At 43.2% G+C, this 25819-nt stretch overlaps 2 protein-coding genes across 3 annotated transcripts; both read left to right on the top strand.

Moving 5' to 3' along the window:
- The first annotated feature begins 424 nt into the window (after positions 1-424).
- LOC139548772 (alpha-2-antiplasmin-like) lies at positions 425-10800 on the top strand. Of its 2 annotated transcripts, none has more exons than XM_071358596.1 (9): positions 425-657; positions 1796-1869; positions 1961-2038; positions 2131-2437; positions 2849-2992; positions 3755-3943; positions 5650-5792; positions 9602-9806; positions 10052-10800. In XM_071358596.1, the coding sequence occupies exons 2-9, from the start codon at positions 1813-1815 to the stop codon at positions 10423-10425; spliced, it is 1497 nt and encodes a 498-aa protein (XP_071214697.1). In that variant the 5' UTR covers positions 425-657; positions 1796-1812; the 3' UTR covers positions 10426-10800. The 2 variants fall into 2 exon arrangements, with proteins under 2 accessions (XP_071214697.1, XP_071214699.1); XM_071358598.1 differs by having other exon boundaries at positions 426-657; positions 1964-2038.
- Positions 10801-11697: 897 nt separating this feature from the next.
- Positions 11698-24472, top strand: LOC139548771 (Na(+)/citrate cotransporter-like). Its single transcript, XM_071358595.1, has 13 exons — positions 11698-11939; positions 12168-12378; positions 13998-14126; positions 15145-15281; positions 15669-15886; positions 16086-16260; positions 16381-16503; positions 16638-16850; positions 18373-18479; positions 18625-18746; positions 19872-20033; positions 22166-22303; positions 22558-24472. The coding sequence occupies exons 2-13, from the start codon at positions 12277-12279 to the stop codon at positions 22681-22683; spliced, it is 1752 nt and encodes a 583-aa protein (XP_071214696.1). The 5' UTR covers positions 11698-11939; positions 12168-12276; the 3' UTR covers positions 22684-24472.
- Positions 24473-25819: the final 1347 nt, after the last annotated feature.

The following is a 25819-nucleotide window of genomic DNA, read 5'->3' on the forward strand; positions in this document are numbered from 1 at the left end:
AAATCTTACTCTCTCATTCTCCTCTCTGTTGCAAGTGACTCCGAGTGAGCAATATTCTTGGTATTTATTGGACAAAGTCCCCTCTTGATTTTTGTAGAAAAATGCCTGTCAGCTTAGCTGCAGTCAAGTGATCTGATAACACCTACTGTTTATGTTGAGTGGTAAAAAGATTTGTCTTATGCAGTGTATCAACATTCAGATTTTGTCAGGTTTGGAGTTGCCCCATACCCAGATGGCTACTTCTTGTACGTACAATTGTAAATTAGGAATCAGTGATTCCATCCACATTACTTTTTATCTGCTTTCATTGTCTCACACATAAACACTGTTACAACTCACTAATGTAATCAAGCCATGACGTGTTGCTTCACAGCTAGTCCTGGTGTTTCACTCTGCAGATTTACCAGTATGCTTTGATTCTCAAAGTGTCCGGCTCTGTCAGGCTCACTGTTTGACCCCTGAATCGGTCTCAATATTTACATTTACAAACAAGTAGTGACATATATGAAGCACAGATCAATGAAAGTTGAAATTTAACAGCCTGCTGAGCAACTGCCAGTATTTTGCAAATGCGAATTCTGCCATTGCACGTTTAGTGTGTATGTCGCTATCTCTTTTTAGACAGGATAGCAGGTCTCCCATCTTCATTTTGTCAAGGTAAGATCGAACATTTGGGAATTTATGTTATGGCTTAGGATTTAACTGACTTACACTTTCATTTATTCAAGTCATAATGTTTCAGCTAAACCTTTGCCTCAGTGTAATAGTAGTAGGCCTAATAGTAAGTGATAGTTAGAATTATAGTAATAGTGTAACACTTGAGGTTGCCCCTTGATTATGTGTGTTCATTTAAACCAAATATCACCTAATTTTCCATTCAATTGCCAACAGTTGTTAAAATGTTGTTTTCTTGTTTTTGGTCTGTTAGGAAGAAATAGCAAGTAGTTCATGTACTTGGTCATAAAGTATTAAAGTAATTCCCCTCAGTGTGTACTTGTGGCAAGGCTTGCCATTATGTAGATACGCATAGTATAGCTAGCTGGTGTTCTCAACTAACCAGATTTATGTTCTGTTATAATCTCCACCCGGCACAGCCAGAAGAGGACTGGCCACCCCTCATAGCCTGGTTCCTCTCTAGGTTTCTTCCTAGGTTTTGGCCTTTCTAGGGAGTTTTTCCTAGCCACCGTGCTTCTACACCTGCATTGCTTGCTGTTTGGAGTTTTAGGCTGGGTTTCTGTACAGCACTTTGAGATATTAGCTGATGTAAGAAGGGCTATATAAATTGATTTGATTTTGATTTGATTTGATTTGATTTACCAGCTGCTGGTCTTGCTAACCAGCGTTACCAGAGCAAGAGTGCCCAAAATGTTACTGTTTGTACTGAGTCACCATCTTTCAGGTGGTCTGTTTAAATTAAGAATCCAGGTGCCATATAGAGAGGGAGAGATGGGATTATGTACTTCTAAATGAAATGTGCATCACAAATTAAGTAAAACATATATTTTTTTTATGTTAAACTACAGGTGTGAATGTTTTGTATGATATGCCTCAGTAAATACATGTTTTCTTCAAGGGAATAGTCTGTTTTGTAATGTTTTCTATTTTAAAAGGAGATACACTGCTGTACCATACTAAAGAAGTTGATACAACAGTTTTTGTTTGTCATTGCGAAAGACTGGATTATCTAGCCTAAATGTCAGTTTGCTGTCGTCCTTCAACTGTAATTCATTCCATTGACAGGAATTGAATAGGCCAGCATTATTGGGTAATAGCTTGTTACCCTCTGTTGTTTCAGGCTGGCTGTTCGTGGACATGGACCTTCATCTACTATCACTCCTGTTGTTCTGTGTCTGCAGACAAGGACTAACTGTAAAGCACTGAAATTTATCATCAACATCAATCGTGACTGCTTTTTCTGAAAGATGTGCAACATTCTCATATCACTTATTTTCCCTTCAAGCAGAATGGAGAGGTGTCAAATGATGCTCCAATCCCTCTGGTTCCTCTCATCCCATTGATGCCCAGCCACCCTAAAGAGGTCTGTTGCCAAAGCAGAATACACAGCTCTCATACCCTCCACGTGCCTTTTTACTCTACATTCTCTTAACCCAACACAATCCACTCTTCCAGGAATCAGGGACTTCAGCCCCTAGTACACAGGAGCCTCCAAACACAAGTCCCACCTCATATATGTGCACCCCTCCTCCCCTCGTGACGACCAGTGCCCCGGGCGGGAGCTCGTCTGAGGAGGATAATCAGCAGCAGGATGGGAATTGTAGGGCCCAGGCCCGCAGGCCAAAATCCAGGCAGGCCTTAGCTCGTGCCATCCAGAGGCTGGGCATGAAGCTCTTGGGCCAGATGAAGACAGGACCTGAGCAGCCCAATGTCATCATATCCCCCCTCAGCATATCCCTGGCACTCTCCCAGCTGGCTCTGGGTATAACATGTTCTGTTTTTGGTGTTTTTTTAGGAGTGATTAAAACGTTTTAGAAATGTAGGTGTTGTGCATCTATGCTCTTTCAGTATCAACTGTACTTGGCATGGTTTACAATACCAGCATCACTACCTCTTTTGCTCTGTCCCAAATGGTACTCTATTCCCTATATAGTATACTACTTTAGACCAGAGGACATTTAGACTCAACATAACCTATTAGGTACTTGTTTGCTGTAAATGTTGAGAGCTCAAATCAAATTGGATTCGTCACGTGTACAGTTTAGAGCAGGATTAAAAGGTGCAGCTAAATGCTTGTGTGCTAGCTCACTCAACATTGCAGTCCAATAATCAATAACACAATCAATAAGCTGCAGCATGTTGCATCATCATCATGTCTATGTATGTCTCTCAGGAGCCATGAATGAGACAGAGGAGCTGTTGATGCACCATCTCCATGGTGACACTCTGCCCTGCTACCACATGTCTCTACACAACTTCCTGCAACGCCTCCGCAAGAGCGACCTGCAAGTGGCTACACGCCTCTACCTGCAACCAGGTCAGTGTTCACTGCTTCAGGGTTGGGGTCAATTCCATTTAAATTTCAGTCAATTCAGCAAGTACCCTGAAATTGCAATTCTCTTCAATGCTTTTCATAGAGGAACATTTGGAATTAGGATTTTGTTTATTTCTTAATTACTGCAGTGGGCTGTATCAGGATCACATAGAGTGTTTCTTGGTATTCTTAAACAAATCTACTTTGAAACAAAAGTATACACCTCACACACATGGTTAGGGGCTTAAAAAAGAAGTCGACACCTGTACAATGTCAGATATGGAGTTGAAATGTAATTTTGAGTTTGCGTCCCAATATTACACTTCATATACATCACAGAAGAGTGAAGTATAACAAAATCATTTCACATGGAAACACCGGATTTTCAACGTTTTCGACAAAATAATGGGCATTGATTATGAAATTATAAAAAATATGAGTAACATTCCACCCATGAGGCCACCAGAGGGCGATTTGGTCATTTGACTGCAGGTAAGGGGTTGAAATGGAATTGACCCCAACACTTCACTGCTTACTTGAGTAAGAGGGTTAGGAAGTTAATGGAACATAAAGGAAACGGATCTGGAAATTGAAGGAAGATAAAGACAATAGACACATATTAGGCTTGAGTGTACAGAAGTTCAAACAAGTGACATTGAATGAAACAATACTTCAAATGGCCAGATATAAGAAAGTACTGATGTGTTACTGACTTTATGACTTCACAATAACATTATTGAAAGAGTCTTTTGATGTCTATTTCAGGGTTTGAGCCCAAACCAGAGTTTGTTCATCAGTCTCAGGATGTATATGACTCAGAGCCAGTGACCTTGGAAGGGCTGGCTGAGGTCAACGAGTGGGTAGAGAGGGCCACTAATGGAAAAGTGACCGACTTCCTGACCAGTCTGCCACCCAATCTGCTTCTCATGCTCATCAATGCTGTTCACTTCAAAGGTTTGTCATAGTATCTATATACTCAATTCACAATTATACACTGCTCAAAAAAATAGAGGGAACACTAAAATAACACATCCTAGATCTGAATGAATTAAATATTCTTATTAAATACTTTTTTCTTTACATAGTTGAATGTGCTGACAACAAAATCACACAAAAATTATCAATGGAAATCAAATGTATCAACCCATGGAGGTCTGGATTTGGAGTCACACTCAAAATTAAAGTGGAAAACCACACTACAGGCTGATCCAACTTTGATGTAATGTCCTTAAAACAAGTCAAAATTAGGCTCAGTAGTGTGTGTGGCCTCCACGTGCCTGTATGACCTCCCTACAACGCCTGGGCATGCTCCTGGTGAGGTGGCGGATGGTCTCCTGAGGGATCTCCTCCCAGACCTGGACTAAAGCATCCGCCAACTCCTGGACAGTCTGTGGCGCAACGTGGCGTTGGTGGATGGAGCGAGACATGATGTCCCAGATGTGCTCAATTGGATTCAGGTCTGGGGAACGGGCGGGCCAGTCCATAGCATCAATGCCTTCCTCTTGCAGGAACTGCTGACACACTCCAGCCACATGAGGTCTAGCATTGTCTTGCATTAGGAGGAACCCAGGGCCAACCGCACCAGCATATGGTCTCACAAGGGGTCTGAGGATCTCTTCTCGGTACCTAATGGCAGTCAGGCTACCTCTGGCGAGCACATGGAGGGCTGTGCGCCCCCCCAAAGAAATGCCACCCCACACCATGACTGACCCACCGCCAAACCGGTCATGCTGGAGGATGTTGCAGGCAGCAGAACGTTCTCCACGGCGTCTCCAGACTCTGTCACGTCTGTAACATGTGCTCAGTGTGAACCTGCTTTCATCTGTGAAGAGCACAGGGCGCCAGTGGCGAATTTGCCAATCTTGGTGTTCTCTGGCAAATGCCAAACGTCCTGCACGGTGTTGGGCTGTAAGCACAACCCCCACCTGTGGACGTCGGGCCCTCATACCACCCTCATGGAGTCTGTTTCGGACCGTTTGAGCAGACACATGCACATTTGTGGCCTGCTGGAGGTCATTTTGCAGGGCTCTGGCAGTGCTCCTCCTGCTCCTCCTTGCACATAGGCGGAGGTAGCGGTCCTGCTGCTGGGTTGTTGCCCTCCTACGGCCTCCTCCACGTCTCCTGATGTACTGGCCTGTCTCCTGGTAGCGCCTCCATGCTCTGGACACTACGCTGACAGACACAGCAAACCTTCTTGCCACAGCTCGCATTGATGTGCCATCCTGGATGAGCTGCACTACCTGAGCCACTTGTGTGGGTTGTAGACTCCGTCTCGTGCTACCACTAGAGTGAAAGCACCGCCAGCATTCAAAAGTGACCAAAACATCAGCCAGGAAGCATAGGAACTGAGAAGTGGTCTGTGGTCATCACCTGCAGAACCACTCCTTTATTGGGGGTGTCTTGCTAATTGCCTATAATTTCCACCTGTTGTCTATTCCATTTGCACAACAGCATGTGAAATTTATTGTCAATCAGTGTTGCTTCCTAAGTGGACAGTTGGATTTCACAGAAGTGTGATTGACTTGGAGTTACACTGTGTTGTTTAAGTGTTCCCTTTATTTTTTTGAGCAGTGTATTTCATGTCTGGCATTATCAGTCTGTCTGTCCTTAAATGCTTTTTTCTAATATTTTCTCTGTAATCACCCATTTGTCCTAAACAGGAGAATGGAAGGCTCGCTTCGACCCACGATTTACCTCCAAAGATGTCTTCTACGTTGACGACAAGCACATGGTCAATGTTGACATGATGATGGGGCCCAAATACCCCTTGAGTCTACTCATCGATAATGATCTGGAGGCTCAGGTAAGACTCAAATCAAATCAAATCAAATCAAATCAAATTTTATTAGTCACATACACATGGTTAGCAGATGTTAATGCGAGTGTAGCGAAATGCTTGTGCTTCTAGTTCCGACAATGCAGTAATAACCAACAGTAATCTAACCTAACAATTCCACACTACTACCTTACACACACACAAGTGTAAGGGATAAAGAATATGTACATAAAGATATATGGATGAGTGGTGGTACAGAACGGCATGGCAGATGCAGTAGATGGTATAGAGTACGGTATATACATATGAGATGAGTACTGTAGGGTATGTAAACATAAAGTGGCATAGTTTAAAGTGGCTAGTGGTACATGTATTGCATAAAGATGGCAAGATGCAGTAGATGATATAGAGTACAGTATATATACATATGAGATGGGTAATGTAGGGTATGTAAACATTGTATTAAGTGGCATTGCTTAAAGTGGCTAGTGGTACAGTTTTACATAATTTCCATCAATTCCCATTTTTAAAGTGGCTGGAGTTGAGTCAGTATGTTGGCAGCGGCCGCTAAATGTTAGTGGTGGCTGTTTAACAGTCTGATGGCCTTGAGATAGAAGCTGTTTTTCAGTCTCTCGGTCCCTGCTTTGATGCACCTGTACTGACCTCGCCTTCTGGATGATAGCGGGGTGAACAGGCAGTGGCTTGGGTGGTTGTTGTCCTTGATGATCTTTATGGCCTTCCTGTGACATCGGGTGGTGTAGGTGTCCTGGAGGGCAGGTAGTTTGCCCCTGGTGATGCGTTCTGCAGACCTCACTACCCTCTGGAGAGCCTTACGGTTGTGGGCGGAGCAGTTGCCGTACCAGGCGGTGATACAGCCCGACAGGATGCTCTCGATTGTGCATCTGTAGAAGTTTGTGAGTGCTTTTGGTGACAAGCCGAATTTCTTCAGCCTCCTGAGGTTGAAGAGGCGCTGCTGCGCCTTCTTCACAACGCTGTCTGTGTGGGTGGACCAGTTCAGTTTGTCCGTGATGTGTACACCGAGGAACTTAAAACTTTCCACCTTCTCCACTACTGACCCGTCGATGTGGATAGGGGGGTGCTCCCTCTGCTGTTTCCTGAAGTCCACAATCATCTCCTTTGTTTTGTTGACGTTGAGTATGAGGTTATTTTCCTGACACCACACTCCGAGGGCCCTCACCTCCTCCCTGTAGGCCGTCTCGTCGTTGTTGGTGATCAAGCCTACCACTGTAGTGTCATCCGCAAACTTGATGATTGAGTTGGAGGCGTGCATGGCCACGCAGTCGTGGGTGAACAGGGAGTACAGGAGAGGGCTCAGAACGCACCCTTGTGGGGCCCCAGTGTTGAGGATCAGCGGGGTGGAGATGTTGTTACCTACCCTCACCACCTGGGGGCGGCCCGTCAGGAAGTCCAGGACCCAGTTGCACAGGGCGGGGTCGAGACCCAGGGTCTCGAGCTTGATGACGAGTTTGGAGGGTACTATGGTGTTAAATGCTGAGCTGTAATCGATGAACAGCATTCTCACATGGGTATTCCTCTTGTCCAGATGGGTTAGGGCAGTGTGCAGTGTGGTTGCGATTGCGTCGTCTGTGGACCTATTGGGTCGGTAAGCAAATTGGAGTGGGTCTAGGGTGTCCGGTAGGGTGGAGGTGATATGGTCCTTGACTAGTCTCTCAAAGCACTTCATGATGACGGAAGTGAGTGCTACGGGGCGGTAGTCGTTTAGCTCAGTTACCTTAGCTTTCTTGGGAACAGGAACAATGGTGGCCCTCTTGAAGCATGTGGGAACAGCAGACTGGGATAAGGATTGATTGAATATGTCCGTAAACACACCAGCCAGCTGGTCTGCGCATGCTCTGAGGACGCGGCTGGGAATGCCGTCTGGGCCTGCAGCCTTGCGAGGGTTAACACGTTTAAATGTTTTACTCACCTCGGCTGCAGTGAAGGAGAGCCCGCAGGTTTTGGTAGGGGGCCGTGTCAGTGGCACTGTATTGTCCTCAAAGCGGGCAAAAAAGTTGTTTAGCCTGTCTGGGAGCAAGACATCCTGGTCCTCGACGGGGCTGGTTTTCTTTTTGTAATCCGTGATTGACTGTAGACCCTGCCACATACCTCTTGTGTCTGAGCTGTTGAATTTCGACTCGATTTTGTCTCTGTACTGAGACTTAGCCTGTTTGATTGCCTTGCGGAGAGAATAGCTACACTGTTTGTATTCGGTCATGCTTCCGGTCACCTTGCCCAGGTTAAAAGCAGTGGTTCGCGCTTTCAGTTTCACGCGAATGCTGCCGTCAATCCACGGTTTCTGGTTTGGGAATGTTTTTATCGTTGCTGTGGGTACGACATCGTCAATGCACTTCCTAATGAACTCGCTCACCGAATCAGCATATTCGTCAATATTGTTGTTGGACGCGATGCGGAACATATTCCAATCTGCGTGATCGAAGCAGTCTTGAAGCGTGGATTCAGATTGGTCGGACCAGCGTTGAACAGACCTGAGCGCGGGAGCTTGTTGTTTGAGTTTTTGTTTGTAGGCTGGAATCAACAAAATGGAGTCGTGGTCAGCTTTTCCGAAAGGGGGGCGGGGGAGGGCCTTATAAGCGTCGCGGAAATTAGTGTAACAATGGTCTAGTGTTTTTCCAGCCCTGGTAGCACAATCGATATGCTGATAGAATTTAGGGAGTTTTGTTTTTAGATTAGCCTTGTTAAAATCCCCAGCTACGATGAATGCAGCCTCAGGGTGTGTGGTTTCCAGTTTACAAAGAGTCAGATAAAGTTCGTTCAGGGCCATCGATGTGTCTGCTTGGGGGGGAATGTATACGGCTGTGATTATGATTGACGAGAATTCCCTTGGTAGATAATGCGGTCGACATTTGATTGTGAGGAGTTCTAGATCAGGTGAACAGAACGACTTGAGTTCTTGTGTGTTGTTATGATGATCACACCACTTCTCGTTAATCATAAGGCATACCCCCCCGCCCCTCTTCTTACCGGAAAGATGTTTGTTTCTGTCGGCGCGATGCATGGAGAAACCAGCTGGCTGCACCGACTCCGTTAGCGTCCCTTGAGTTAGCCATGTTTCCGTGAAGCAGAGCACGTTGCAATCCCTGATGTCTCTCTGGAATGCTACCCGTGCTCGGATTTCATCAACCTTATTGTCAAGAGACTGGACATTGGCGAGTAGTATGCTAGGGAGTGGAGCGCGATGTGCCCGTCTCCGAAGCCTGACCACGAGACCGCCACGTTTTCCCCTTTTTCGGCGTCGCACAGGGTCGCCGGCTGGGATCAGATCCATTGTATTGTGTGGAAGGCAAGACACTGGATCCGTTTCGGGAAAGTCATATTCCTGGTAGGAACGATGATGAGTTGACGTTAATCGTATATTCAGTAGTTCCTCCCGACTGTATGTAATGAAACCTAAGATTACCCGGGGTACCGATGTAAGAAATAACACGTAAAAAAACAAAATACTGCATATTTTCCAAGGAGCACGAAGCGAGGCAGCCATCTCTTTTCGGCGCCGGAATTTGCTATCTCTTTTCGGCGCCGGAATCTCACTCCCTCTTGTCCCCTCCTGCTTGACCATTTATGTTTTTCATACTTTCACCATCCATCACTCTCTACATGTAGTACATACCTGTATGCTATATTATATTTAAGATATGACTCCCAAATGGTATTTGCCTCCTTTTTTATGACATATTGTCTTCCTTTTGTCCTTTCTCTTCTGGAATTTCTCTATTCACCCTCCTATTTTCCTGAGTCCCAAAATTGTTGCACACTATATTACCTCACTTCATAATTGTCCTCGTCTTCCTGTGCAGGTGGCTCGCTTCCCCTTCAACAATCAGATGAGCCTGCTGATAGTGATGCCCATGAATGGCCAGGTGAACGTGTCAGCCCTCGCAGCAAAGCTCAACATCTCTGACCTGTACAACCGCCTGCCCAGAGAGAGATCCATGCAGGTCAAGCTGCCCAAATTTAAACTGGACTACAGCCAGGACCTGCAGGAGGCTCTGACCAACATTGGTAAGTAGTAGAGGATCCATAAGCAGACGAGATGAATATGTGAGGTAGGTATACTAGTGAAAACATTCATACTGTAGATAATAAGGCTTGAAGCACAAGGAAAGGTGAGATAAAGATTTTAAAAAACAATTGTCCATCTTATTCTTCAACAAAAATGTTAATTACTGGCAGAAGCTGTAAGTCTGTTGAAAAGTTTAGAACTGCCACTCTCATATACTTAAGTGTGTGATTTGTTATATTCTCAGGTATGGGGGAATTGTTTGCTAGTCCCAACCTGGCTGCCATAGCTGAGGGGCCTCTGCTGGTGTCCAGTGTGCAGCACAAGTCCAGTATGGAGATCTCTGAGGAGGGAGCAGAGGCTGCTGCAGCTACCAGCCTGGTCATCTCACGGTCCAACCCCTCTTTTAGTCTCAACCAGCCATTCTTCTTTGCCCTCATGGACGATAAGACACAAGCACCAGTCTTCCTAGGCGTCATCACCAACCCTAACCCTGGAGCTCCTGCTATGCAGAGTAGTGGAGGGTCTGCCAACCTAGATAAAGTACACTACCCCATTGATGACAAGAATGACAAGAATGACAAGCATTATAGTCACTCTTTTGGTGGGCCACCCAAGTAAGCCGAAACCTCATTCAATGAGGGGAGATTAAGACCATTATCTATTGACCTTGAACTGTACTGCTGTCTGTCAGAGAGGAAGCAAATCCAGATGAGCAACTCAGATGCATGACAACAGCCCAAGTTATTCAAATGGTCAGCTGGATTGAAATGTAACCATTTTTCTAAATGTGAAACTTTAAAAAAAAAAATACAAATACTTTTTTATTTTTTCTTTATTTTAATTTTAAATACACAACACACTGAGGTGCCCCACATTCTCTAATGAAGTTTACTGCTGATTAAAAATACTAGTATTTCTATCTGATGTTTTGGATTAAATGTATCATGAAAATGCAATATTGTGTATTAGGCTACATTAAACATGTCAAAATCCTATGTGAGTTTTGGACATTTTTGCCCTGATTCATACATTTTTCATAATGTAATGTACTATCAATGATTTAGGTCAACTCTGTAGTGATTTTGTACGTCTAAATTAGAAGAAACCAACAAATGGATATGAACAAATGATAATTTCATGTCAAGCTTATTCTGTCCTAATGGGCTTCTGTTACTTAGGCCAAGCACTCAGCCAGTGGTTGTAGACTAGAGAAACAAAGATATCATTACTGTTACTTACCGCACTTAAACATACACAATAATCTTCACAAACATTACAAAGTGCTTATTCCCTTATATTTACTGTTAAATTCTGGTATTTTCAGAATTCAAATCATGCCACACAAATCCAGGTACGCAAACAAATGACCTAATGATCACTGAACTGCAGCTAATCAGAAAACCCACAAGGTGGCGATATAAGATCCTTTGAGATCAGCTCAGGGTTAGACAGTGATCCTGGATCCCACCTTATGTGGTGGGAAAAATATGTATAATTTGTAACTAATAAAACACTGATTGGAATAAAGTATTGCACCGGACAGATACAATTACCTCATATATCTCATATAGTTTGTCTATAGAGCTAGTTCGCTCTAAAACAGTAGGCTATCTTCTGCATGTTCTGTTGTGCCTCGCAATCTCAATGAGCTACTACTAAGATAAAGTTTAATCTTGAGAATGACACGTATGGTACACTCCATATGTTTTAATGTTATAAGGGCAATGACTAAGCACAAAAAAATGGAATCTTGTCCAAATAGTTATGGCATTTTCTGTAATGACATGTAAGACTTGGCTTCAAAAGAAGCGGAAATGTGACTGGGCATGATAGTGGAAAGCCCATATACTGGGTCATAACCCACAGAGCTTTGGAGACCAAAGGGAACATTATCATTCCTGCTGTCTGTGCAGACCCAGAGGACTATACAGGGAAAGGTCACTGGACAGCATGACACTACAATTGCAAACACTATCAGTTTTAGGGAGTAAAGAAAGTTAAGTTTATAATTTCTGTTAATTTTTGTGCTCATACTTAAAAAAAATATTTTTTAGGTGTACTGCTAGTACAGGGTTTCATTTCTCTGTCAGAATTTGAGTTATCAGTTCCATTTGAAAAAGCTATAATCGAAGGTACAATAATATTAGATAATAAATATTGAGATTACTGGTCATAGTTTACATAATTGTTGTTGATTGTTTAATCTCTCTGAAAGAAAATTTTAACTGATGTTTATTGAAAACGTTGTGGTAAAGGTATTCAGGATCCCACCAGCATTAAATCTAGGTTTAGCCTTCTCTCTCTCCATCTGTCTCCCATCATTATATGTTCGTGAGCTCTCTTCCCTCTCCTATTATCAGCTGCGGGACTCCCCCTTTCACTTCCTCCCCTCCCCCGACCTGCTCGAAGTAAAACGACCGTCTCTAGTGCTCCAACTTTCTTTGCCTCGGCATCTCCTAAAGTCATAGGATGGCAGCATTTCTGAAATCCCTTCGGAATCTGAAGAATGAGATTGTTCTATTCTCTACCCCGTTACTTCTTCTCCCGCTGCCTTTAGTCATTGGAACAAAGGTATGTCAATTGTCACATTTGTTTTGCACAGATTCATACACGCGTTTTTATGTTTCAAATATATTTTATGTATCTTGAAAGCGGTTTTATATTGTTGTTTAATTATATTGTTTGATTTGTAAAATGCAAAAGTGGTTGGTAATTTATGAATACTTTACTTTATTACAGAGATGTTTGTATAATTAAATTGATCCTAAACCTTCAATTAGACACTTTTTGGAAAATGTACTGAAGCAGGTCTAACTGCATTCTGTGGTTGAGAAACATTTAGTCATTGCATAAGTTTTGTTCAGCCTTGCACCTGTTGATGCAGCCTTAACAGTGAGTTGCAGCATGGCAGAAGCTATGTAGAACCATTTTTATATTTGTTTAGCAGACACTCTTATCCAGAGCGACTTACAGGAGCAATTAGGGTTAAGTGCCTTGCTCAAGGGCACATTGACAGATTTTTCACCTAGTCAGCTCAGGGATTTGAACAAATAACCTTTCGGTTACTGGTCCAACGCTCCTAAACACTAGGTTACTTGCCGCCCATCATCCCTGTGCACTGAGACTGTGTCAAAGATAGTAGTCTAATGCTGTTGTTTTAACCCTATATGGCAGGTCATCTCCAGCGTGGGAACACTGGTTACACTGAATCCTCCTGTCATAGGTTCTTCAAATGCCACCCTATTCACTATAGTGCACTACTTTGACCATGCCCCTAGTCTAAAGTAGTGCACTACATAGAGAATAGGGTGCCATTTGGAACATATACTTTACATGCCACCGAAGCGGAGACTCGGTCCTAGTGTTGCCACCACTGCATCATGTGTTCTCACGCATGGGGCTATAAGCATGTTATCTTTGTCTAATTCTTGGTGTGTAGTTTCAGTGTATCAGAATCAATACTAACTACGTCATCATACCTAATCTGTCACACACACACACACACACACACACACACACACACACACACACACACACACACACACACACACACACACACACACACACACACACACACACACACACACACACACACACACACACACACACACACACACACACACACATGCATCATAGAGGACTGCTGAGTAATACGTGTGGACTGATCAGTATACAGTAGAGACTAACAGGTGCTGCCATGGACTACAACACAGAGTGATCTTTAACCCCAATCAACATACCTCAGTCCCAATCAACTATAATCTCTCCAATTTAGGATTATATAATGTGACTTTTGTGTCATATAATTTTCCTGTCACTAACAGCAGTACAGATCTGCTATCTAAATTTGATCACACTGTTGTCGCAGAGAATATTCCTGCGCAGAAGGAAATGCAAATTGTAGTATATTCAAGACTTGAAAAGGCTTCTAAGGTTTGTAATTTCCACTTTAAAATGTCAGACCTGCCCTGACAAAAAATGTATCCACCCCTAAAAACAATTATATGAATTATAATTCAGATAATAATTAACATTTCCTATCTGCAGGATTGTTTTCCTGCTGTGAGAAGCAGGGTCAAATTAAGATATTGCATCTGTATGAGCCAGCAGTATTCATTCCCAGGTGTTGTGGTGTGTTGGATGTTCTGACCTGTTGGTGACCTGTTGGATCCTATGTATGTGTTGTGCAGGAGGCAGCATGTGCCTATGTGATCATCCTGATGGCAGTGTACTGGTGTACAGAGGCCTTACCGCTGGCTGTCACTGCCCTGCTCCCTGCTGTCCTCTTCCCCATGTTTGGCATCATGCAGTCCAAAGATGTAAGACAGCCTCTATTTCAAGCCATCTCAATAACATGATGAATGAAACTACTATAAAACTGTCTAATGAAACTGTACTATAATAGCCTACTAATATTAAATATATACTGAACAAAAAATATAAACGCAACATGTAAAGTCTTGGTCTCATGTTTAATGAGCTGAAATAAAAGATCCCAGAAATGTTCCATATGCACAAAAAGCTTATTTCTCTCAAATTTTGGGCACAAATTTGTTTACATCCCTGTTAGTGAGCATTTCTCCTTTGCCAAGATAATCCATACACCTGACAGGTGTGGCATTTCAAGAATCTGAATAAACCGCATGAATTACATAGGCACACCTTCTGCCGGGGACAATAGAAGGCCACTCTAAAATGTGTAGTTTTGTCAAACAACACAATCTCACAGATGTCTCAAGTTTTGAAGTAGCGTGCAATTGGCATGCTGACTGCAGGAATGTCCACCAGAGCTGTTGCCAGAGAATTTTATGTTAATTTCTCTACCATAAGCCGCCTCCAACGTTGTTTTAGAGAATTTGGCAATACGTACAACCTGCCTCAGAACCGCAGACGACGTGTAACCATGCCAGCCCAGGACCTCCACATCCGGCTTCTTCACCTGCGGGATCGTCTGAGACCAGCCACCTGGACAGCTGATGAAACTGAGGAGTATTTCTGTCTGTAATAAAGCCCTTTTGTGGGGAAAAACTAATTCTGATTGGCAGGGCCTGGCTCCCCAGTGGGTGGGCCTATGCCCTCCCAGGCCCACCCACAGCTGCGCCCCTGCCCAGTCATGTGAAATCCATAAATTAGGGCCTAATGAATTTATTTCAATTTACTGATTTCCTTATATGAATTGTAGCTCAGTAGAATCGTTGAAATTGTTGTGTTTATATTTGTGTTCAGTATACTTCACAATGGTGTCTGCACATTGTTTACAGTATTGGTAGATGTTTGTATATGCTTACACAAATACACTGTGGACCCATGAGTCACTTATCTGTGTGTGTCTTCCAGGTGTGTATGCAGTACCTGAAGGACACCAACATGTTGTTTGTGGGAGGACTGATGGTGGCGGTGGCAGTGGAGCACTGGAACCTGCACAAACGCATTGCCCTCCGAGTGCTGCTCTTTGTTGGGGTGCGCCCCGCTCTGTGAGTGACCCTCAACAAACTAACTGACTGACTGACTGAACTAGCTAACTAACTAACCCATCAATACAAATCCCTTGCTATTCTTGGGACTATATCTATCTCTAGAGAAGGGAAATCAGTTAATCTGTATGACTATCTACAGGTACAGTATATAATATTGTATTAACCTTGCCATTATACATGATTAGGACATATTACCCAACATTTCACTCTCTCTGTGTCAGAGTGTATTTTGCCTTTTAACTTATCCGTTTTTTGTCTTAAGACATTCTAAAAGCTCATACATGCTTATAACAAGTTATAAAGCATTTAACCTGTATGCCATTCCTTAAGTAAAGTGTTACAGAATATTCTTATTCCACATTCTATGGTTTCCTGTCTCTCCAGTCTGATGCTGGGCTTCATGGGGGTGACAGCCTTCCTGTCCATGTGGATCAGTAACACAGCCACCACAGCCATGATGGTGCCCATCGTCCAGGCTGTTCTGGAGCAGCTCAACAACTACACAGAGACTGAGATGCCTGTGATCCTCAGCGCTGAGGAGAACCCCCAACCTCAGGACCCCACTGACAGCAAACAGACGGAGAAACAGGCAGAGGGACATGGTGAGCACTGAGCAGAGAACGACAAATTAATGAACAGTTCATTTGTGAGTTTAATGAAAGAGTTTATTATCCGTTGAATGAGCTCGGGGACCATGTAAGCTTATTATGGAGCATATATACGAGGAGTGTGCATTGCAAATGTTTGCTTTGAGACTATTTATGCTATGTTAACGTTCCTATTTGGACGATGTTTGTCCAGTTGTGGTGACCTGTTTAGACCCGTTTGTGGAGGCTATCCGGCGTAAGGAGGCTGCAGACCAGAAGAAGATGTGTAAGGGCATGACGCTGTGTGTGTGCTACGCTGCCAGCATCGGGGGCACTGCCACCCTCACAGGGACTGGCCCCAACCTGGTGCTCAAGGGACAGATGAACCAGTGGGTACCTTCAACTATGGATTGTGTCCTCAGTGTATTTCAGTACTTTCAAATCATGTATCTTTCAAATCATCTTTTTCTTTATGTGTTAATGTTAATCATATTTTATGTTTCCCTCAGGCTGTTTCCTAACAATGGCGATGTCATCAATTTTGCGTCCTGGTTCGGCTTTGCTTTCCCCAACATGATTCTGATGCTGACCCTGGCTTGGCTCTGGCTGCAGTTTGTCTTTATGGGATTCAAGTGAGTTTCAGATCAAAATATGATGTTTTATCTTTCAGTCAGAGATCATCCTCATTTGAATCACTCTACTGAATTCAATTTACTACTGAAGTCACCCTTTAAGTCTTAACCCCTTTCTCTCCCTCCATTCCCAGTTTTAAGAAGACGTGGGGCTGTGGGGCAGTGAAGACAGAGAAAGAGATAGCTGTGTACAATGTGATCAAGGAGCAGCATCGTCAGCTGGGCTCCATGTCTTTTGGAGAGCTGAGTGTGCTGGGTCTGTTCAGTTGTCTGGTGGTTCTGTGGTTCACCAGAGATCCTGGCTTCGTGGCAGGCTGGGCCACATACGTCTTCAATGCTGACGCAGAGTACGGCCCTTTACTGTTCATACATACTACACTGTACATACACAGCATATTTCACAGGTCTAGCATGCTTTTCAAATGGCATTCTATTCCCTTTATAGTTCACTACGTTTGACCAGGGGCCATATTGCTCTGGTCAAATGTAGTGAGCCATAAAGGGAATATGGTGCCATTTGAGATGCAGCCCTAATCAATACAAAGAAGACTTGAGACCGTAATAAAAACATTACATTGACCAATTAAACACTATATATACAAAACTATGTGGACACCCGTTCAAATTAGTGGATTCGGCTATTTCAGCCACACCCGTTGCTGACAGGTGTATAAAATTGAGCACACATCCATGCAATCTCCATAGACAAACATTGGCAGTAGAATGGCCTTACTGAAGAGCTCAGTGACTATCAACGTGACACTGTCATATGCCACCTTTCCAGCAAGTCAGTTCGTCAAATTTCTGCCCTGCTTGAGCTGCCTTGGTCAACTGTAAGTGCTGCTATTTGTAAGTGCTGTTATTGTGAAGTGGAAATGTCAAGGAGCAACAACGGCTCAGCTGCGAAGTGGTAGGCCACACAAGCTCACAGAACGGGGCACTTCACTACCGAGTTTCAAACTGCCTCTGGAAGCAACGTCAGCACAAGAACTGTCGATCGGGAGGTTCATGAAATTGGTTTCCATGGCCGAGCAGCCGCACACAAGCCTAAGATCGCCGTGTGCAATGCCAAGCGTCGTCTGGAGTGGTGTAAAGCTCGCCGCCATTGGACTCTGGAGCAGTGGAAACGTGTTCTCTGGAGTGATGAATCACGCTTCACCATCTGGCAGTCCGGTGGATGAAGCTGGGTTTAGCAGATGCCAGGAGAACGCTACCTGCCCCAATGCATAGTGCCAACTGTAAAGTTTGGTGGAGGAGGAATAATGGTCTTGAGCTGTTTTTCATGGTTCAGGCTAGGCCCCTTAGTTCCAGTGAAGGGAAATCTTAATGCAACAGCATATAATGACATTCTTCCAACTTGGGGAAGGCCCTTTCCTGTTTCAGCATAACAAAGTCCCCGTGCACAAAGCAAGGTCCATACAGAAATGGTTTGTCGAGATTGGTGTGGAAGAACTTGACTGGCCTGCACAGAGCCCTGACCTCAACCCTATCGAACACCTTTGGGATGAATTGGAATGCCGACTGTGAGCCAGGCGTAATCGCACAACATTCTTCCAACTTGGGGAAGCCCAACCTCACTAATGCTCTTGTGGCTGGATGGAAGCAAGTCCCTGCAGCAATGTTCCAACTTCTAGTGGAAATCCTTCCCAGAAGAGTGGAGGCTGTTATAGCAGCAAAGTGGGGACCAACTTCATATTAATGCCCATGATTGTGGAATGAGATGTTTGACAAGCATACTTTTGGTCATGTGGTGTATCGCACTTCCCATATACTTCAATACTTCACAAGAAAAAATAAGCAAGAAAACATGAAATGTGTGTCTGAATGCTGACAGATAACCATCCTATCTTTATCTATTCTTCCCTCCAGATATGTAACTGATGCCACAGTGGCAGTGTTCATCGCTGTCCTTCTCTTCGTCCTGCCTTCCAAGCCCCCACGCTTCTGTTGCAGGAGGTCCCAAAGCTTTGACACTGGTAAACCATGTTTTTAAACAACACATAAAATGTAACAAGCATGGTACCTGATCTTGAGTATGCTACTTTGGTATCTAAGGATATGAAGACTTGAAGACCATTACAATAGCATGTCTGTAACAGTGATTTGTTAACCTCTCTACAGAGCACCAACACCCGGCTGACCCCACACCAGCTCTGCTGACCTGGAAGGTGGCCCAGAAGAAGTTACCCTGGAGCATTGTTCTCCTCTTGGGGGGAGGGTTCGCCCTGGCCAAGGGCAGCGAGGTGAGAGACAGTGCCTGTTGCAGGGGAACTGTTGCAGGGGAACTTTCCTGACATCCTGGCAATGTAAAACTTGTAGTGTATTTGAGGTTTAAAAAGGCTTCTGAAGTTTACACGAAAAATGTATCAACCCCTACAAAAATGTACATGAATTATAATCCACATAATAATGAATTTCCTGTTGCTGCAGGATTATTTTCCTGCTGTAGCAAACTGGCTCACATAAAAATTCTATATCTCTACGGTATAATCTTTATTCGCTTTCCACAGAAACTTTTTAACCAAAAAAGTCAGATCCTCACGGAGAACTGAATCATCCCATATTTCATCAGGATCATTGTGACAAAGGGACATTTTTGATTAGTCAACACAGCTCCACCCTGTTCACTTCCCAAGTACGATGAAACATAGGGCATATAATGTGGGATGACACAGGTGACATATTAGCTGCTTACTTAGCCACTAAAGTACACTAAAATCAACCTTTCTGTCTTTGCATACTGTACACAGTATGTACAGGTAACTGCCAAAATAAAGGAAACAAAACACCATCATAAAGTGTCTTAATAGGGCGTTAGGCCACCACGAGCACAATGTGCCTTGGCATAGTTTCTACTATTGTCTGGAACGCTATTTGAGGGATGCGACACCATTCTTCCACAAGAAATTTAATAATTTGGTGTTTTGTTGATGGTGGTGGAAAACACTGTCTCTGGCGCCATTCCAGAATCTCCCATAAGTGTTCAATTGGGTTAAGTTCCAGTGACTGAGACACATACAAACACAAATACACACACACACACACTTTAAACCCCCTATGCCCCTTTGAAACCTCTCTTTCAAAGTCACTGAGATCTCTTCTTCTAACCATGGTAGCCAAAATAATGGACAACTGGGCATTTTTAAACATGACCCTAAGCATGATGGGATGTTAATTGCTTATTTAATTCAGGAACCAAAACTGTGTTGAAGCGCCTGCTTCATTTACTCAAGTGTTTCCTTTATTTTGGTAGTTACAGTACCTGTACATGTGTAGATGTATGTGAGTCTGGTTATGTATCCGACACCATAAGAAGAGTGCCATGGTTGTTTGAGACTGATTGCATGGTTTTGTACATGCTCCTGCAGGAGTCAGGTCTGTCTATGTGGATGGGGGACCAGATGACTCCCCTCCACACCATCCCACCCTGGGCCATCGCTATCATCCTGTGTCTGCTGATCGCCATCTTCACAGAGTGCACCAGTAATGTGGCCACTGCCACTCTCTTCCTACCTGTCCTCGCCTCAATGGTAAGACTCAACACACAGCTCTGTATTAATAACACAATACTAGGCCCTTGTTAGGTGGAGGGGAACAGGGGAACCCAAGAGCAGACTCAGACGAGGAGACTGGGATGAAGTAACCAAGGTATTAATTGAAACACGGGGGGAAGATGGAGTGCAGGTCAGGGGAAGCTCGGGCGGGTTGCAGGAAACCAGGTGCGGAGGCTGAGGCTGGAACGAGAGGGGTTGGGACAGGGTAAGCAGATCCGGAGGGGAATCCAAGGGAGTAGTAGAGTGGGGAATCCAGGACAGAGTAGCAGGATGACGAGACATGGGACTGGAGACAGGGACCAGAGTCAGAGCGGGCTGAACTGTAGCGGAGAGGAAAACAGCATCAGGCAAGGTAAACAGGCACAACAAGATAACAGGATCTAAATAGTAACAAACGTCTAGAAGCGTAGACTGACTGAGCAGAGATTACGATCTGGGAGTGTGGAAGTGGCAGGACTGAGTATTTGTAGAGGTCTTGATTATGGAACAGGTTGCAGCTGGTGGCGATCGGCTCTGACTCCAGCACACCTGTCTCCGCCCACACAATCTCACAGAGAGAGAGAGAGAGAGAGGGAGAGAGCACTGGGGAGTGGCGGCAGGTCAAGGAGACACAGGATGAGCAGTAGAGGGCGTGGCAGAAGCAGATGTAACAGCCCCACTACATAATACTACACCACTACACAATACTACACAATACTTCACAATACTACATTACAATACTACAAAATACTATACTACTATACACTAGTACACAATACTACACTACTACACCATACTATTCAATACTACACACTATTACAATACTCCACAATACTGCACAATACTACAACCCTACACAATGCTACACTACTACACAATATTACAGTATTACACAACTGGAAGCAGGAATACAATAGCTATCCAGTCTGGTAAACTGCTCTGACACGCGGACACGTACAGTACATACCTCAGCAGTACTTTCAATGGCTTGAACACTGTAGCTCCTTGATGTGAAGTACAGTGCTTACCAGTGTAAGCTCAATCAGAAATCTCCCCTATAGGAGTGCAGCATTGAAACTACTCCCAGTGGAAGCCGGCCTACATGTCCTTGTTTGGTTGCCCTGGACTGTAGTTGTTAGTCATTTGGGATGAATATATTTGGTCCCCTTCCCTGGGCCCCTCCTTCTATAGCCACCCTGCCAAACACACCAATTGAGCTCTGTGGCTTGTCCTGGTGCCAACCCCCATCTACGCTGATGAATGGTATCACTGTGCCCAGTGCCCAAGCACTCAGAGAGGACCCAAGCTGGGCCATGCCGGAATGTGCCAAGCTTGGGTATAGAGAGAAGGATTTATTGAGGTCAAAGCCAACAGGAGTGCATGAAGATGACATAAGTATAGAAAAGGGTGAGTGAAAGAGGGGAAGAAGAGGAAGAAAAATGGGGTTAGTGAACCAACTACTAGTTACAGTGAAGTCTGGGAAAGAGAGGCTGCTAGGACGTGTGCTTTTGTGTCTAGCTGCTTGGTTTATGTCTGTATTGTCTTTCCAGACCTCTACAAAAATGAATCCAACTAAATGATATAACATCCATTATATCTGTTGAGGAAGGTCCTGACAGAGGGATGAGAATTATGACACGAAAAATAATCTCAGCCAGTAATCATTTTCAAACTAATTACTGTCGTGTGAATTTTTGGGGGATAATATTCAACTCTACCGAGGCTTACATTCTAATCTATGTTTTGCTATTACAATGTGGTTCTACACCGTTATGGATGCGTTTCTGTGGTGCGTTTCCATTTTGCCTGCCATGACTTAGACCCCAAACAACATGCATGCATAAGAATTACATCTTAATTACACACGCCTAATGGACGATTTTGAACCCTAGAATTACAAACACTAAAATCACCAAAGCAGACTTGAGTGTTGTCATTATGGATGCGTCCCACATGGCGCCCTATTCCATATATAGTGCACTACTTTTGACTAGGGTGCATGGCCTCTGGTCAAAAGTAGTTCACTATGTAGGGAAAACGTGTGCCATTTGGGACTCATAGTAAGAGTGTCCTCCTCAGCCCAGGCTCAGACAGCTAAAGATGTGTGTCTGTCTGTGTGTTTATCTCAGTCCCAGTCCATTGGAATGAATCCTCTGTACGTCATGGTGCCTTGTACTCTCAGTGCTTCCTTTGCCTTCATGCTACCTGTGGCCACACCACCCAATGCTATCGTCTTCTCATACGGCTACCTCAAGGTTTCTGACATGGTGAGTTACAGTACATCATTTTATAAAGATAATATAATCTAGTGAATTGTCTATCTTATTATTCATTAACAAAAATAAATAATAGCAAACAAATCCTAAATCAATTTAGGAAACTTCTTAATGTGCCATTTACAAATAATTTGAGGACAATTGTCCTGGGCCACAGATCACTTGATTGCCTTCTCCTGTTTCAATGATTGCTAACAGAACTTGAAATTCGTTGCACCTCATTTTACTTCCCCGCTCTCTCCCAGGCTAGGACAGGTATAGTGATGAACATCATCGGCATCCTGTGCATCACTCTGGCCATCAACAGCTGGGGCAGGGCCATGTTCCACCTAGACACCTTCCCTACTTGGGCCAACACTACTGGTGTTTGAGGGCACCAAGGGGCCCCGGTCCACACCATGAGGAATGCACATAGAGGGCCCCTAATGTGCCATGGACCTCTGGCGAGAAAGGCACCAACGTGACTGGTCGTGTTAGGTTGTTGGGAGAAAAGCCACATAGCTTCCATTACAAAGGACACTTGAATCACCCTGTGGAAAGAGAGGATTGATGGATGGATGGATGAGTGGGTGGGTGGGTGGATTGGAGGATGAGTTTAACTGGAGAGAAGAATGAGGTTAAAAGTAGCACTACTGTACTTTTAATGCTGTAATGTGTTATACAGAGTATGTCCAGTTCCATTTAAAATGCCCAAGTATTATCTCCATCGCATTATCATGTTCTCAACTTCTCACTCTCAGAAGAAGGTTCTGTCTCATATTTGTTGGTGTGTTTATATCTCAAGACCCATAGTTGAAATCCATTTGGGGTTTAAGATTTTTGATAAACTGTTAATTTGCACAAAACAGCTTCTGAACTATGTTTCCATGACCAAATAATGTCATCTTCTCTGCTCTCTGCTCATCTATAGTCTTATATTAACTTGTTTTACTTTTGCTCGTAGTCAATGGTGAAACATGGTGCATTGTACTTCCGACCCCATTTGAACTTTGAATACTGTATGACTGTATAACTTGAGATCCCTCTGTACACACTTTTCTAAACTTGAAATCATTGGGGCTGGAAAATGCAAAACATATTGAAAACTCCGATATGTGAATATACTGTACGATGGTTACTGTGTGCTGACACTTTGATGTTTCTCCTTTGTTATAACAGTACTATAATATGTAATTCAATACTTTTTATTGAATTATTGGTATATTATCTTGATCAAAAGTTGTATATTTATGAGATGTAATATAGTTTATAGTGTATTGTATATGGTGCTTGCTATTGCACCCTCTGAAATTGACAAAATGTCAAAGGTAATGTCTGGGCTGCTTGCATGTACAGTCAGAGATGGGCAAAAATGACAAGATACAATTACAAAATACAATTACAGAATACAATTACAGAATACAATTACAAAATACCATAAAGATCAATGTATCAAAATAAACTACAAAATACTTGTATTTTGAAATGTATTTAATTAAATTACATGTATTTTGTATTTTAAAATACAGAAATAGATTTGCAAGTTGCTGGCCAGAACTGCAACAACATTCTCAGTAACGGTTACAGAAACGTTTTACTTGCTGTGACTGTGATATGTTGTTATTTATCTACCTTAGGTGAATGCACTGACTGCATATATGAAAATGAACATACCAAACTGAACTGCAAAGTACACTGTGTATTATTATTGGCCTTGTTTCGGGGTCATGTCTAGATGGGATACAGCTTAACCTAATTTTCTAACCTGCTAATAAGTTAATTCTCCTAACCTACTGCGTAAGTCCTCCTAAACCTGCTATGAAAAGTCAATTTTGACAAAGCTGTGTCCCTTTTACACAAAACCTTTTTTTTTGGGGCGAAGCTCATTAGAATAATACTCTGCTTGCTTTGCAATTGTCCATTTTTACATACACGTTTATATTTAGTTCATTTAGCAGACCACACCATAGTGCTGTTAGACTTCTGATACCAATGCAAGGTGAAAGGGAGCCACAAAATGGTGAACCGCTATACAAAATGAAAATACTAATTACTGTACAGCTCTTGAAAGTATCTTGTTACAAAATACATTGGAGTGTAGTTCAGCCCAGTGTAATACAAATGACAAAATACATCTCTGTACAGTGTCTTATAGGAAAATAAAATATGTATTCATCTTAACGGACCAATTATGTATTTTTTTTCATAAATGTTATGTGTATATAAAACAATCACTTTCACACAAAAAACTGTACATTTTGTTAGTGTTGCCTGTGAAGCATAATGTTACCAAACCTAAGTTGCTCCTAATAACTTCATTCAGCCATGTGCCATTAGTTACATAATGAAATGGGAAATTGTTGGTTGTCTTGAAAAATGGACCACTAACCCAGGACAAATTCTTTCAAGGAGAATCGAACATGAAATGCTGTCCTCCCAGGAACATTGTGAAAACCTACTGTAGCATGTCCACCTTTCAGTCTGGGCAGAAGCATTGTTAAATGCAGCCAAGATCACTGTGTACCTTTCTTTATATATAAAGAAATGACCTATTCTCAAATAGATTGAAGACATTGCTTAGCTCTACAGAGCGTGACTTAGAGTGCAGTTTTAAATATATAGACGGAGGGGAGCTGTGCCAGCAGGAATGTCAAGAGTTTTTTGAATGTATTATTTTGTATGCTTGAGTTATGTTCTTCCCAGCAGGTCCTGGAATGTAAAGAAACCCATTGTAACCTTAAATTCTGTCACGATCGTCTTCGGGAGAAAGAGAGGAGGACCAAGGCGCAGCGTGATATGAATACATCTTCTATTATTTATAACGAAGAACACCAAACTTTACAAAACAACAAAACGAACGTGACGCTATATAGAAAAAAGTGCTGAACACAAAACACTACACGTAGACAATCACCCACAAAACCCAACAGAAAACAGGCTACCTAAATATGGTTCTCAATCAGGGACAGCGATTGACAGCTGCCTCTGATTGAGAACCATATCAGGCCAAACACAGGAAACCAACACAGAAATAGAAAACATAGATTACCCACCCAACTCACGCCCTGACCACACTAAAACAAAGAAAATACAAAGGAACTATGGTCAGAACGTGACAAATTCATTATAACCCCTATAGAATAAAGAGTTATAAATTCAGCAAAAAAAGAAATGTCCCTTTTTCAGGACCCTGTCTCTCAAAGATAATTCGTAAAAACCCAAATAACTTCACAGATCTTCATTGTAAAGGTTTTAAACACTGTTTCCCATGCTTGTTCAATGAACCATAAACAATTAATGAACATGCACCTGTGGAACGGTCATTAAGACACTAACAGCTTAGAGACGGTAGGCAATTAAGGTCACAGTTATGAAAACTTAGGACACTAAAGAGGCCTTTCTACTGACTCTGAAAAACACTAAAAGAAAGATGCCCAGGGTCCCTGCGTGTGCAGATGTGGCCAGGGCAATAAATTGCAATGTCCGTACTGTGAGACGCCTAAGACAGCGCTACAGGGAGACAGGACG

Source organism: Salvelinus alpinus, chromosome 22 (genome assembly GCF_045679555.1).
Source record: "Salvelinus alpinus chromosome 22, SLU_Salpinus.1, whole genome shotgun sequence".
In the NCBI taxonomy this organism is placed as follows: Eukaryota; Metazoa; Chordata; class Actinopteri; order Salmoniformes; family Salmonidae; genus Salvelinus; species Salvelinus alpinus.

Bases quoted from the DNA above. Each gene is read 5' to 3' on its own strand.
- LOC139548772 (XM_071358596.1), top strand. From the start codon at position 1,813: ATGGACCTTCATCTACTATCACTCCTGTTGTTCTGTGTCTGCAGACAA. The intron at 3,944-5,649 runs GTTTGTCATAGT...TGTCCTAAACAG, and splicing joins CAATGCTGTTCACTTCAAAG to GAGAATGGAAGGCTCGCTTC. The intron at 9,807-10,051 runs GTAAGTAGTAGA...TTATATTCTCAG, and splicing joins GGAGGCTCTGACCAACATTG to GTATGGGGGAATTGTTTGCT.
- LOC139548771 (XM_071358595.1), top strand. From the start codon at position 12,277: ATGGCAGCATTTCTGAAATCCCTTCGGAATCTGAAGAATGAGATTGTT. The intron at 14,127-15,144 runs GTAAGACAGCCT...TGTGTCTTCCAG, and splicing joins GCATCATGCAGTCCAAAGAT to GTGTGTATGCAGTACCTGAA. The intron at 16,851-18,372 runs GTACGGCCCTTT...TCTTCCCTCCAG, and splicing joins GTCTTCAATGCTGACGCAGA to ATATGTAACTGATGCCACAG.